The sequence below is a fragment of the Chiloscyllium plagiosum genome, chromosome 22, assembly GCF_004010195.1.
Source record: "Chiloscyllium plagiosum isolate BGI_BamShark_2017 chromosome 22, ASM401019v2, whole genome shotgun sequence".
NCBI lineage: Eukaryota > Metazoa > Chordata > Chondrichthyes > Orectolobiformes > Hemiscylliidae > Chiloscyllium > Chiloscyllium plagiosum.
The window spans coordinates 510,891-524,696 of NC_057731.1; the positions used below are offsets into that span (position 1 = coordinate 510,891).

At 43.1% G+C, this 13,806-nt stretch overlaps 1 protein-coding gene across 2 annotated transcripts in view; it reads right to left on the reverse strand.

Annotated features, from left to right (window-relative positions):
* The window catches only part of slc25a16 (solute carrier family 25 member 16), a 72,778-nt gene that overhangs the window by 21,718 nt on the left and 37,254 nt on the right, over nt 1–13,806 (reverse strand). For both annotated transcript variants that reach the window (XM_043712243.1, XM_043712244.1), the window contains exon 5: nt 9,499–9,562. In XM_043712243.1, coding sequence (XP_043568178.1) covers nt 9,499–9,562 — 64 coding nt within the window. The remainder of the gene's footprint in view (nt 1–9,498; nt 9,563–13,806) is intronic.

Sequence of the window (13,806 nt, forward strand, 5' to 3'; positions counted from 1 at the left end):
TAAGATGACACCGAAATAGGTGGTGTTGTGGACAGTGAAGGTTATCGCAGAGTACAATAGGCCAATGAGTAGCAGATGCAGTTTCAATTAGATAAATGTGAGGTGTTGCATTTTGGTAAGGCAAATCAGTGCAGGACTTGTACAGTTAATGATAGGGCTCTCAGTACTTTTGCTGAACAGAGATCTTGGGGTGCAGTGCATAATTCCTTGAAAGTGGAGTTGGAGATAGACAGGGTGGTGAAGGCAGCAACTATAATGCTTTCATTGATCAAAACATTGAGTATGGGGGTTGGGAAGTCATGTTGCGACTGCCCAAAACATTAATGAGGATACTTTTGGAATACTGCGTATGATTCTGGTCGCCCTTCTATAGGAAAGGTGTTGTTAAACTTGAGAGAGTGCAGAAAAGATTTACAAGGATGCTGTTAAAACTGGAATGTCGAATAGGCTGGGACTCTTTTCCCTGGAGCATCACAGATTGAGTGCCCTTATAGTGGTTTATAAAATCTTGAGGGACATGGATAAGTCTGAGGAGTCATGGAGCTGCACATTGTGCAATCATCAGAAAACATCTCCACTTCTGACTTTATGATGGAGGGAATGTCATTTATGAAGCAGTTAAAAATGGTTGGTTCAGGCTTGTCTAACAGCTTTGAGATTCTTATTCCCTGTGTGAATGGCAGTGAATGCTGTAGGGAGGATGAGCAACGATAGTAGACTCGCCAACTTTAAGGGTATTTAAGTGGTCATTGGACAGGCATATGAATGAGAATGGAATAGTATAGGTTAGATGAGCTTCAGATTGGTTCCACATGTCGGCGCAACAAGAAGGGCAGAAGGGCCTGTTCTGTGTTCAACCTGACCACTGCACCATGGTAAAGAAGCCATTTAAGAGGGGGGGGAGAAAAGAGAAATGTCAATGTAATCAGGTGATAGTACAGTCAGGGGAATAGGCATTATTCGCTGTGGACAGGTTTGAGAAGGTCGTGTTGCCTGCTTGGTGCCCAGATTCAGAATCTCTCATCTGGGCTGCACAAGAACTTAGAGTGGGAGGGGAAAGATCCAAGTGTCTTGATCCATGGTAGAGGTATAGATAGCAAGGAGGTTCTGCTGACGGAATATGAATAGCTGGGGACTAAATGAAAAAGCAGAAGCAAAAAAGGTAATAATCTCTGGATTACTACTGGACCCAAAGCTAATTGGTCAACAAACTTAAAGAGGAAAACCAGTGGCTTAATGATTGGTGTGGGAAAATGGATTTGAATTCATTAGGCGCTGGTACTAGTACTGGAGAAGGAGGAAGCTGTTCCAGTGGGATGGACTCCACCTGAATCACGCTAAGACCAGTGTCCTTGTAAACTGCGTAACTAGGGCTGTGGATAACACTTTAAACTAAATGGGGTCATGAGGGTGGGGGGGTGATCTGCATGGGAAATTATGGAAAAATTTCAAGGAGGGTTATAAGTGATAAGATTTATAATCATCCGGAGAGGAATAAGTTAATTAGGGATAGTCAACACAGTTTTGTGAAGGGTAAGTCAAGCCTCACACACCTTATTGAGTTATTTGAGAAGGTGACCAAACAGGTGGATGACAGTAAAGCAGTTGATGTGGTGCATACAGATTTCAGTAAGGTGTTTGATAAGGTTCTCCACAGTAGGCTATTGCACAAAAGACAAAGACATGCGATTGAGGGTGATTTAGCAGCTTGGATCAGAAATTGGCGAGCTGAAAGAAGACACAGGGTGGTGGTTGAAGGGAAAAATTCATCCTGGAGTTCAGTTATTACTGGTGTACCACATGGATCTGTTTGGATCCACTACTGTTTGTCATTTTTATAAATGACCTGGATGAGGGCATAGAAGGATCAGTTAGTACATTTGTGGATGATGCTAAGGTCAGTGGAGTTGTGGACAGAACTGAAGGATGTTGCAGGTTACAGAGGGACATAGATAAGCTACAGAGCTGGGCTGACAGGTGGCAAATGGAGTTTAATGCGGAAAAATGTGAGGTGATTCACTTTGAAAGGAGTAGCTGGAATGCAGAGTACTTAGTTAATGGTAAGATTTTTGGTAGTGTAGATGAGCTGAGGGATCTCGGTGTCCAGGTACATAGATTCCTGAACGTTGCCACCCAGGTTTATAGGCTTGTTACGAAGGCATACAGTGTGTTGGCTCTTATTGGCAGAGGGATTGAGTTTCAGAATCACGAGGTCATGCTGCAGCTGTACAAATCTCTGGGGCGGCTGCACTTGGAACATTGCATACAGTTCTTGTCACCGCATTATAGAAAGGATGTAGAAGCTTTGGAAAGGGTTCAGAGGGGATTTACAACGATGTTGCCTCATATGAAGGGATGGTTTTATGAGGAAAGGCTGAGGGACTTGAAACTGTTTTCATTAGAGAGAAGAAGGTTGAGAGGTGACTTAATTAAGACATATAAGATAATCAGAGGTTAGATAGGGTGGACAGTGAGAGCCTTTTTCCACAGATGGCGGTGGCTAGCATGAGGGGACATAGCTTTAAATTGAGGGGTGATAGATATAGGATAGATGGAGGTAGTTTCTTTACTCAGAGAGTAGTAGGGGCAAAGAACACCCTGCATGCAACAGTAATAGACTCACCAAGTTTAAAGGCATTTCAATGGTAATTGGATAGGCATATGGATGAGAATGGAATAGTGTAGGATAGATAGACTTCAGATTGATTTCACATGTCGATGCAACATTGAGGGCTGAAGGGCCTGTACTGCACTATAATGTTCCATGTTCTAGGGGAGGAATCAGCAGACGTAATTAAAGTTACGAGAACAAGTAATAGGTTAGAGAGTATGGGAAGTGTCAGAAATCTAACTTCAGACTCAACAGATAGTGGTAAAACCATGAGAAGGAGGGAGTCAACGCATCACTGAGTGTGCTGTACTTAAATGCATGCAGTATACAAAACAAGGCAAATGAGCTTATAATGTGGATTGAAATTGGCAGGTATGATGTTGTGGGTATCACAGAGTCATGGCTACAAGGAGATCCGTGCCGGAGACAAAAGTACTGCAGATGCTGGATTCCAAGGTAGACAAGCAGGAAGCTAGAAGAACACAGTAAGCCAGGCAGCATTAGGAGGTGAAGAAGTCAACATTTTGGCTGTAACCCTTCTTCAGGACTGAGGATGGATGGAAGGGGAGCTGCAGATAAAGGGGGTGGGGGCAGGGTGCTGAGGTGGGGATAGGCGAACACAGATAGAGGGTACAACCTGGTTGGTCGATGAGAGGAATGAATCCGGTTGGTGCTGGAAGGAAGGGTCGATGAGAGGAAGGAAAGGGAGGAGGAGGGGGAGGGCCTGGGAAGTGAGTCAGGTGATGGGAAGCGAGATTATTTGAAATTGGAGAACTCAAATGTTGATTCCTTAGATTAGATTAGATTACTTACAGTGTGGAAACATGCCCTTCGGCCCAACAAGTCCACACCGACCCTCCGAAGAGCAACCAACTCAGACCCATTCCCCGACATTTACCCCTGCACCTAACACTACGGGCAATTTAGCATGGCCAATTCACCTAACCGGCACATTTTTGGACTGTGGGAGGAAACCGGAGCACCCGGAGGAAACCCGTGCAGACACTGGGAGAATGTGCAAACTCCACCTAGACAGTTGCCTGAGGCGGGAATTGAACCCAGGACTCTGGCACTGAGGCAGCAGTGCTAACCACCGTGCCGCCCAAATTTCCTCTGGGTTGCTGAGGCAGAAGATGAGATATTCTTCCTCCAAATTGCAGTCAGATTTGTTGTGACAATGGAGGAGGCCAAGGATGGTCACGTCGGAAAGGGAACGAGATGGGGAATTAAAATGGACGGTGATTGGGATATCAGGACTGGTAACCAAATATCCAAAAGTGTGTGTCCTACCAAAAGGTCAGGCAGATGAGCAGAGAGGATTGGGTTGTCTTGTTAGTAAGAATTAAAATTAAATTGATAGCAAGAAGTAATATAGAGTCAAAAGGTGTACAATCTATGTGGGTAAAATTCAGGAAACCCAAAGGGAAAAAAAACCATGATGGAAGTTGTGTACAGCAGGCCTCTTAGCAGTAGTCAGGAATCTGAGGAAGAAAATATATCTGGAGATAGAAAAACCATGTAAGAAAGGCATTACTACAAGATGAAGGATGGGAAAAATTTCTGGCTGTAACAGCTGCTCCTTTTTTGAGGTGTTTTATGTGTTGGAGGTGATTCCCTCAAATTAGCAGCAATTACTGTTTTATATGCTGTTGCTTTGTTTTAGAAATTTGTAGAACAAGAAATCAAAACAACAGCACCATTTAAAAGGGAGAAAAACAGGCAAAGGCAGCACATGGTGAGGTCAGTGCGGGAGAGAGAGAGAGAGAAAGAAACCCACACTGCTGACTGACACAGCTGTTGAACCTGTGCAGTTAATGCCTTTGCTGTTTGAATTCATGTATTGCTGGACATCGGAGTGTGTCTGGAAAAATTAACAAACAGTGAAATCCACTACTAATCTTGGAGGAACCTGTTTGAGCGAGGTCACAGCACAGAAAGAGATGTGAATATTTTTACGTGTAGTCTTACAGAAAGTCTACAGTAGTGAGTAGACTGGGTTTTTTTTCGATTATATGTTTCATTGAGAAATGTCTCTTGATTAAACTTAAAAATATAAGCCGGAAGTATGAAGTTAGCATGGAGCAGTGATAAAGGAATAAGACAGTACTATTTTCTGGTTCTGTAGACTGGAAGTACAAAAATGACCTTTATTAGAGTGATATGCTCTTCTTGTTGGATGTGGGAGTTCAGGGAGAATTTATGTGTTACTGAGGATTATATCTGTAATAAACGTTGTTGGTTGCAACCCCATCAGATCAAATGGATCGGTTGGAGAGACAGCTAGAGGCAATGATTTGGAAAATGTAGAGGATGATGGATGGGTGTTATAGGAAGAGAGAAAAGTTGCAGATACAGTCACATAGATGGGTTAATTCCAGGAATGTTACGAGGGGTAGGCAGGTAATGCAGGAGTTTTCTGTGGCTATACCCATTTCAAACAAGTATACTGTTTTGGAAAATGTAGAGGGTGATGGATTTTCAGGAAAATGTAGTACGAACAGCCAAGTTTCTGGTATTGAGACTGGTCTAATGCAATGAGGGGTACATAGAGTTCCAAGAGATCAACTATGTTGGGGGACTCTCTAGTCCGAGGCACAAATGGACGTTGCTGCGGCCAGCAGCGAAAAATCAGAATGGTATGTTGCCTCCCTGATGCCACGATCAAGGATGTCTCAGAGAGGGTGCAGGATGTTCTCAAGGAGGAGAGGGGCGAGCAGGAGGTCATTGTACACATTGGAACCAATGACAAAGGAAGGCAAAAGGATGAGATTCTGAAGGAAGAACACAGAAAGTTAGGCAGGAATTTAAAAAGGAGATCCTCGATAGTAGTAATATCTGGATTAATCCCGGTGCTGCGAGCTAGTGAGGGCAGGAATAGGAGGATAGAGCAGATGAATGCATGGCTGAGGAGCTGGCGTATGGCAGAACGATTCACATTTTTGGATCATTGGAATCTCTTCTGGGGTAGAAGTGACCTGTACAAGAAGGACGGATTGCACCTAAATTGGAAGGGGACTAATATACTGGCAGGGAGATTTGCTAGAGCTGCCCAGGAGGATTTAAACTATTACATTGGGGGGTGGGACCCAGGGAAATAGCGAGGAAAGAGATCAATCTGAGACAGGTACAGTTGAGAAAAGAGAGTCAAACAGTCAGGGCAGGCGGGGACAAAGCAGAGAACAAGGTAGGCCTGATAAATTAAACTGCTGAGAACAGAAGTGAGTCAAACAGTCAGGGCAGGCAGGGACAAGGTAGGACTAATAAATCAAACTGCATTTATTTCAATGCAAGGGGAGAAAGTGAGGTCTGCAGATGCTGGAGATCAAAGTTGAAACTTTATTGCTGGAACAGCACAGCAGGTCAGGCAGCATCCAGGGAACAGGAGATTCGACGTTTCGGGCACAGGCCGAAGAAGGGCCTGTGCCCGAAACGTCGAATCTCCTGTTCCCTGGATGCTGCCTGACCTGCTGTGCTGTTCCAGCAATAAAGTTTCAATGCAAGGGGCCTAACAGGGAAGGCAGATGAACTCAGGGCATGGTTAGGAACATGGGACTAGGATATCATTGCAATTACGGAAACATGGCTCAGGGATGGGCAGGACTGGCAGTTTCATGTTCCAGGATACATATGCTACAGGAAGGATAGAAAGGGAGGCAAGAGAGAAGAGGGAGTGCCATTTTTGATAAGGGATAGCATTACAGCTGTGCTGAGGGAGGATATTCCTGGAAATACATCCAGGGAAGTTATTTGGGTGGAACTGAGAAATAAGAAAGGGATCATCATCTTATTGGGATTGTATTATAGACCCCCTAATAGTCAGAAGAAAATTGAGAAACAAACTTGTAAGAAGATATAGACTGTAGGGAAATAGATGGTGACATCTTGCAAAATGTCCAGATTACAGAGGAGGAAGTGCTGGATGTCTTGAAACGGATAAAAGTGGATACATCCCCAGGACCTGATCAGGTGTACCCGAGAACTCTGTGGGAAGCTAGAGAAGTGATTGCTGGGCCTCTTGCTGAGATATTTGTATCATCGATAGTCACAGGTGAGGTGCCGGAAGACTGTAGGTTAGCAAACGTGGTGCCACTGTTTAAGAAAGGCGGTAAAGACAAGCCAGGGAACTATAGACCAGTGAGCCTGACCTCGGTGGTGGGCAAATTGTTGGAAGGAATCCTGAGGGACAGGATGTATATGTATTTGGAAAGGCAAGGACTGATTCGGGATAGTCAACATGGCTTTGTGTGAGGGAAATCATGTCTCACAAACTTGATTGAGTTTTTTGAAGAAGTAACAAAGAAGATTGATGAGGGCAGAGAAGATGATGTGATCTATATGGACTTCAATAAGGTGTTTGACAAGGTTCCCCACAGTAGACTGATTAGCAAGGTTAGATCTCATGGAATACAGGGAGAACTAGCCATTTGGATATAGAACTGGCTCAAAGGTAGAAGACAGAGGGTGATGGTGGAGGGTTGTTTTTCAGACTGGAGGCCTGTGACCAGTGGAGTGCCACAAGGATCGGAGCTGGGCCCTCTACTTTTTGTCATTTACATAAATGATTTGGATGTGAGCATAAGAGGTACAGTTAGTAAGTTTGCAGATGACACCAAAGTTGGAGGTGTAGTGGACAGCGAAGAGGGTTACCTCAGATTACCACAGGATCTGGACCAGATAGGCCAATGGGCTGAGAAGTGGCAGATGGAGTTTAATTCAGATAAATTCAGAGGTGCTGCATTTTGGGAAAGCAAATCTTAGCAGGATCTTATACACTTAATGGTAAGGTCCGAGGGAGTGTTGCTGAATAGAGAGTGCAGGTTCATAGCTCCTTGATAGTGAAGGTGGCTTTTGGTATGCTCTCCTTTATTGGTCAGAGTATTGAGTACAGGAGTTGGTGTTGTGAAACTTGAAAGAGTTCAGAAAAGATTTACAAGGATGTTGCAAGGGTTGGAGGATCTGAGCTACAGGGAGAGGCTGAACAGGCTGGGGCTGTTTTTCCTGGAGCATTGGAGGCTGAGGGGTGACCTTATAGAGGTTTACAAAATTATGAGGGGTATAGATAGGATAAATAGACAAAGTCTTTTCCCTGGAGTCCAGAAGTAGAGGGCATATGTTTAGGGTGAGAGGGGAAAGATATAAAAGAGACCTAAGGGGCAACTTTGTCACGCAGAGGGTGGGACATGTATGGAATGAGCTGCCAGAGGAAGTGGTGGAGGCTGGTACAATTGCAACATTTAAAAGGCATTTGGATGGGTATATGAATAGGAAGTGTTCGGAGGGATATGGGCCAGATGCTGGCAGGTGGGACTAGATTGGATTGGGATATCTGGTCGGCATGGACGGGTTGGACTAAAGGGTCTGTTTCCATGGAGTACATCTCTCTGACTCTATGAGAGACTTAACAAACGATATCCAAGTCTTTTTCAATACATAATTTCAGTTACATCACTCTGTAAACGTTTGCTATAAATTCTGTATTTTATAATCTTATACTCCATAACCACCTGATGAAGGAGCAGTGCTCCAAAAACGAGTGCTTCCAAAGAAACCTGTTGCACTATATCCTGGTGTTGTGTGATTTTTAACTTTGTACACCCCAGTCCAATAATGGCACCTCCAGTTCAACTTTCCTCTTATTGACTGGGCCTCTCTACAGCCGGGGGCTTGGATAGAAAACAATTTGTTAGATGTGTCAAGAAAGGCTCTTTGAGACAGTATGTTGACAATCCAACCAGAGAAGCGACCATACTAGACTTGTTATTTGGGGAATGAACCAGGTCAGGTGATCGATGTTTCAGTAGGACAGCATTTTGGGCTTCGAGACTAATAACTCCATAAGATTTTAAGTAGACATGGACAAGGGTAGGATTAACCCTCTGGTGAGGGTGCTTAATTGAGCAAGGGTCAATTACATCCAAATTAGACAGGAACTGGGAAATGTGGATTGGGAGCAGATATTTGAGAGCAGGTCCATGTCTGGTATGTGGGAGGCTTATGGTGAGCAGTTGATTAAAGCGCAGGTCTTGCATGTCACTGCAAAATTAAAGGATAGGAATAGCAGGATCCAGAAACCATGGGTGACAAAGGAAATTGTAAGCTCAGTCAAAATAATAAAGAAAGCATAGGATTGGTCTATGCAGAAGCCGAAAGCCTTAGAGGAGTATAGAGAAATTAGGAAGGAACTTAAATGCAGAATTAGAAAGGGGAGGAAACAAAGGAGAATATTTCTACATAATAAGTGGTAATGACCTGGAATTCATGATGTACAAGTTTGATGGAAGCAGAAACAAGGAATGATTTCAAAAAGAGACTGTTTGGGTACTTTGAGGGAAATAATGGGCTCAGTGGTTAGCACTGTTGCTTCACAGCACCAGGGATTCCATTTGGGTTCAATTCTCAATCTCAGGCTAAGAATATGGAGTTTGCACATTCGCCCCATGTCTGCAGGGGCTTCCTCTAAGTGCTCTGGTTTCCTCCCACAGTCTAAAGATGTGCAGGTTAGGTGGACTGGCCTTGCTAAATTGCCCACAGTGTCCAGGGATGTGCGGGCCAGGTGGACTAGCAGGTGGGAAATGCAGAGTTACAAGGATAAAGTAGTGGGGTGTGTCTGGGATGAATGCTCTTTGGAGGGTGTGTGTGGACCTGATGGGCTGAATGGCCTGCTTCCACACTGTATGAATTCTATAATCAGGACTAGAGTGGGTAGGAGGACTGGTTGACTGCTGGGTGACAGCTTGGAGTAGATGGACCAAATGGCCTCCTCTATGCCATAACTGATCCAAAAACTTCATTAAAAGCACTGTTAATTTTTTTTAAGCAATTTCAGAGATTTTCTTCACACCAGCTACATTGGAAGATTATCAAGAATTCAGAAGGAAACAAATTACCTGCCATGGATCCAGCCATTAATCGGTGAATGTGCCCAGAGATACCAAGTTTGGCTATCAAGAGCTGAGAAAAATCAAAATGACATTCATTTGTTCACAATTCTAAACACACAAAAATCATTCCCAACTATTGCCACAATACACATTAGTGCATTGATGAATTACTTAAGACATCTCACAAATCCCAGTAACTTCACTGATATACACACTCATGTGTTACTATGATCAACTATTGTTCTAAATTCTACAAAATGCAGTCCCAGTCATACTCCCTTCATTCAAAAATCCCTTCAGAGTCTGGTGGAGCTTCATTGTCCCCGCCAAGACAAATATAGGTATTTTCGCAGCAACCTGTTCAGAGAAATGTTATTACAGCAGTTGGACCTCCAAGCTCAGATGTAGAGATATAAGAGCCATCACCTAGGTACTTGCACCAACACCATATACATCATAGGGAAGACTACAAACTATATTGTCTAGCTATCACCATTGTTAACAGCTAACCCGAGAATGCAAGTTTTTAAAAAAAAGGTTTTGTGATTTACATATGAAAGAAGTGAAACTATCACTGTATTCTAACAGCTGAAAGACTTAACAGACAATCAATTTTTCAATGTATAATTTCAGTTACATCACACTGTAAAGTTTTGCTATAAATTCTGTGTGTTAGGATTGAGCCCTCCATACCACTGGTGAAGGAGCGTCGCTCCGAAAGCTTGTGTGCTTCCAATTAAACCTGTTGGACTATAACCTGGTGTTGTGTGATTTTTAACTTTGTACATCCCAGTCCAACACCGGCAAATCCAAATCATAACTATATTTGTGTCAGCTATTTGATGCGGTTATCCAACCATACTCTCTCCCCTAAGTAAAACCAAAAGAATGAAGATGTTGTAAATCAGAAACAAAAACACAAATTGCTGGAGAAGCTCAGCAGATCTGGCAGCAACTGTGAAGATAAATCAGAGTTCACATTTTGGATCCAATGACCCTTCCTCAGAACTGGGTTCGCAACATTTACTCTGATTTCTCTCCACAGACGCTGCCAGACCCACTCAGCTCATTCAGCAATTTCTGTTTTTGATACCCTCTTTCCTTCTCTCTGCTGCTCATCATTTTCCTGCTCCTCAAAGTACTCATCCAACTCTCTTCTGGGGAGTCAATAGAATTCAAAAGTGCTTTACAAACACAAATAATCAAAGGATAGTCAAGGGAGAGATTATGTTGGTTAGGGAGCAAATAGGAGGCAGTGGGTATGGCTGAGTGTGAGGTGATTCATTTTGGTAGATGGGATAGGGAGAGGCAATATCAAATTAATGGCAGAGTTCAAAACAGGAATAGGGGAACATGAACAGAATTATGACAGGTTTGGCCAATATAGACAAAAGAAAAGCTGGTGGAAACTAAGGGATACAATTTTAAGGTTTTGAGCAACAGCATAGAATATTGAAGACTGCCTCATACAGTAGGTAACAAAATCAGAAATCAATGATTTAAGAGAAAATTGGAGGAGTACAGAGTACAAAAGGGAAATAAACTTGTAAGGTCAGGAAGAAAGTAATGGACTGAAATACTCAATAGAGGGCTGAAATAATAATATGACAGGGGTTTCTGTGCTATCATGATCCTATGATCTTTTGCCATTCTAAACTCTCATAATTATTGGTCACTGCTCAACAGACATGGGGGCAGCAGTAAATTAATCCCCAAAAGTCAAGATGCCTGGGAAAATCCATGCATGAGGATGACCAGACAAATGTCACTGCTTTTGCAGAATGAACAGAATCAGCTGGGAGCTGCTCTTCCAATCTCAGGCTGGTTCTCTTTCATGCCTGCTGCTGATTGGCCAACTGACATTTGTCGGTAGCAAACATGAGCAAGATACAGCCTGTGATTGAAGGAGCAATGAACATATAAGACAAAAATGAAACTAAGTAAGCCAGAGGTGAAGAAGACTTTCACTGTGTGTTTGAGGGTGACAAATGGGCAGAAAGCCCTTAGCCATTGGACAACAGGGGTAGGAAGTAAGAGGCTTCAAGGGAGTGAAGAGAGGGATTGTACAGAAAGAAGTACAGTGAGAAAACGATAGCCTACAAGTGAAGGGGAAGGGTTGGGAGAAGTCTGCGACTAGAGTGATGGGTCGAGTTGCGAAAATAACAAGGGCAAGGCTGTGAATGGACAGGAGGACCGCACTGGGTGAAGGAGGATGCTATGAGGGGTCGGTGAAGAAAGGAGGTTGAAAATGCAGGCAGGTAAGAGTGCAAGGCAACTGCCTGAGTAAAAGGGAAGGCATGGGGCAAGTAGGTAAGGCTGGAAGGGTGAGAAGGGGAGGCAGGAAGGGAGAAGAGTTTTAAACTAATCAACAATCAGCTAATAAACTAATCAGCTAACTAAGAAACAAGCAAAAATGAAATTTGAAATCAATTCTGGCAAATGTATGTGGATTCTCTCATTTAAATGCCCAAACGTTCAGGTGCCACTATATGTGAATGAATGTAATGGATGCTATTGCAATGAAAACTTGTCAATTAAGTCAGAGTTTGAGATCTGAGATGATAAATAAAGGGTAGAACTGTAGTAACTAGTTATATATTCCAGCTTTGTGCACATGCAATGGAAACGCATTAGTTGGGACATCAGTCTGTAGAAGTGCTTTTAGGATGATAGCTTTGTGTGTGTCAGTTACTTTGATATAAAAAAAACTTTCGCTGCCAACTTATGCCTGTTGTCTTATGCCTATTTTAATATGGCAATGTCTAGCAAATCAATAATTTTCTTGTGCATCGGTACTTCATGTTTAATACAGAATTCATATTGAGAATATCAATGAATTCTTCTCTCTCTGCTTCGGTGCAAGTTGATATCCACAAATATAAAAGGTACTGCTACTCAGCAACTGCATCATCAAATGCATTTGTTCATAAGAATGAAAAAAGGAGACTTGAATACTAAAAAGTAGCCCTCAAAATTTAAAAAGCAGCCCTCGAGAAAATCTCAAAAAGAAGTTTCCTGATATAGACCTGCCATTCTCTCCTAATGGTCAATTTCCTCATCCCATGAACCTATCTCATGAACCTTTAGTGAACTCAAGGCAAGTAGGTCCTTCTTGAGGTAACACGTTTTAAGCCACACACTCTGTTCCAGGTATGATCTCACTAAAACTCTCCATAATTGCAAGAAGAATTTTTCATTTACAAACACTGTAATAAAGACTAACACTAATGTTTTCATATTTGCTGTCTAATCAGTATTCAACCCTGAATACTGACAAAGAAGGGGATTCCTCTGGAGACTGCAGCCAAAGTCAAGTCCAAGTCCACAGCACAATGGGTGGCTCAGCTATACATGGACGGAAGAGAAATGTTAAGACAGCAATATTGATGGGGGCTGAAGAGAAGGTTCTGGATTTATGTGACATTAGAATAAGTTCTGTGGAAACTCAGAATCCCGACAGGGTGGAGGCAGGCCAATAAGCCCATCAAGTCCACACTGGCCCTCCGAAGAGCATCCTTGGCACTGTGAGGCAGCAAAGCTAATGACTGAGCCACCCCAAAGGAGAGGCTGGATAAGCTGGGGTGTAGGGAGCTGAGGAGTGACTTGATAGAGGTTTTAAAATTATGAGGGGCATAGATAAGGTGAATCGCCAGGGTAGGGCAGTCCAAGACTAGAGGGCCCAGGTTTAAGGGGAGAAAGGAAAGATCTAAAAGGGACCTGAGGGACAACGTTTTCACACGGACAGTGGTGCATATATGGAATGAGCTGCCAGAGAAAGTGGTAGAGGTGGGCACAATTGCAACATTTAAAAGGCATTTGGACAGGTACATGAATTGGAAAGGTTTAGAGGGATATGGGGCAAATGCAGGCAAACAAGACGAGTTCAGTTTAGGAAATTTGGTCGGCATGATGAGTTAGGTCAAAGGGCCTGTTTCCATGCTGTTAGAATCTATGACTGACTCTAATAAAGGAGACTAAGGGTCACTGGACTTGAAATGTTAATTTTGATTCTCTCTCCCCAGATGCTACCGGACCTGCTGAGTTTGTCCAGCACTTTCTGTTTGTGAATCAAGGGGAATTGTTAAGGTAAGGCCATATCTGAGCAAACTGAATGACTTAATCATGACTTTATATGGCTTAACCAGTTCTGTTTGTGGTCAATGGTACCCCCAGGATGTGATTTAGCAACTGTAATGTCAAAGTTATAAAACCTTACAGCACATATCTAGAGCATTAGCATAACTCTTCAGTAATACTACCAGAATGTTGTCAGTGCCTTTGGAAAACCCAGTACCTTTAGCCAATCCTTGATGC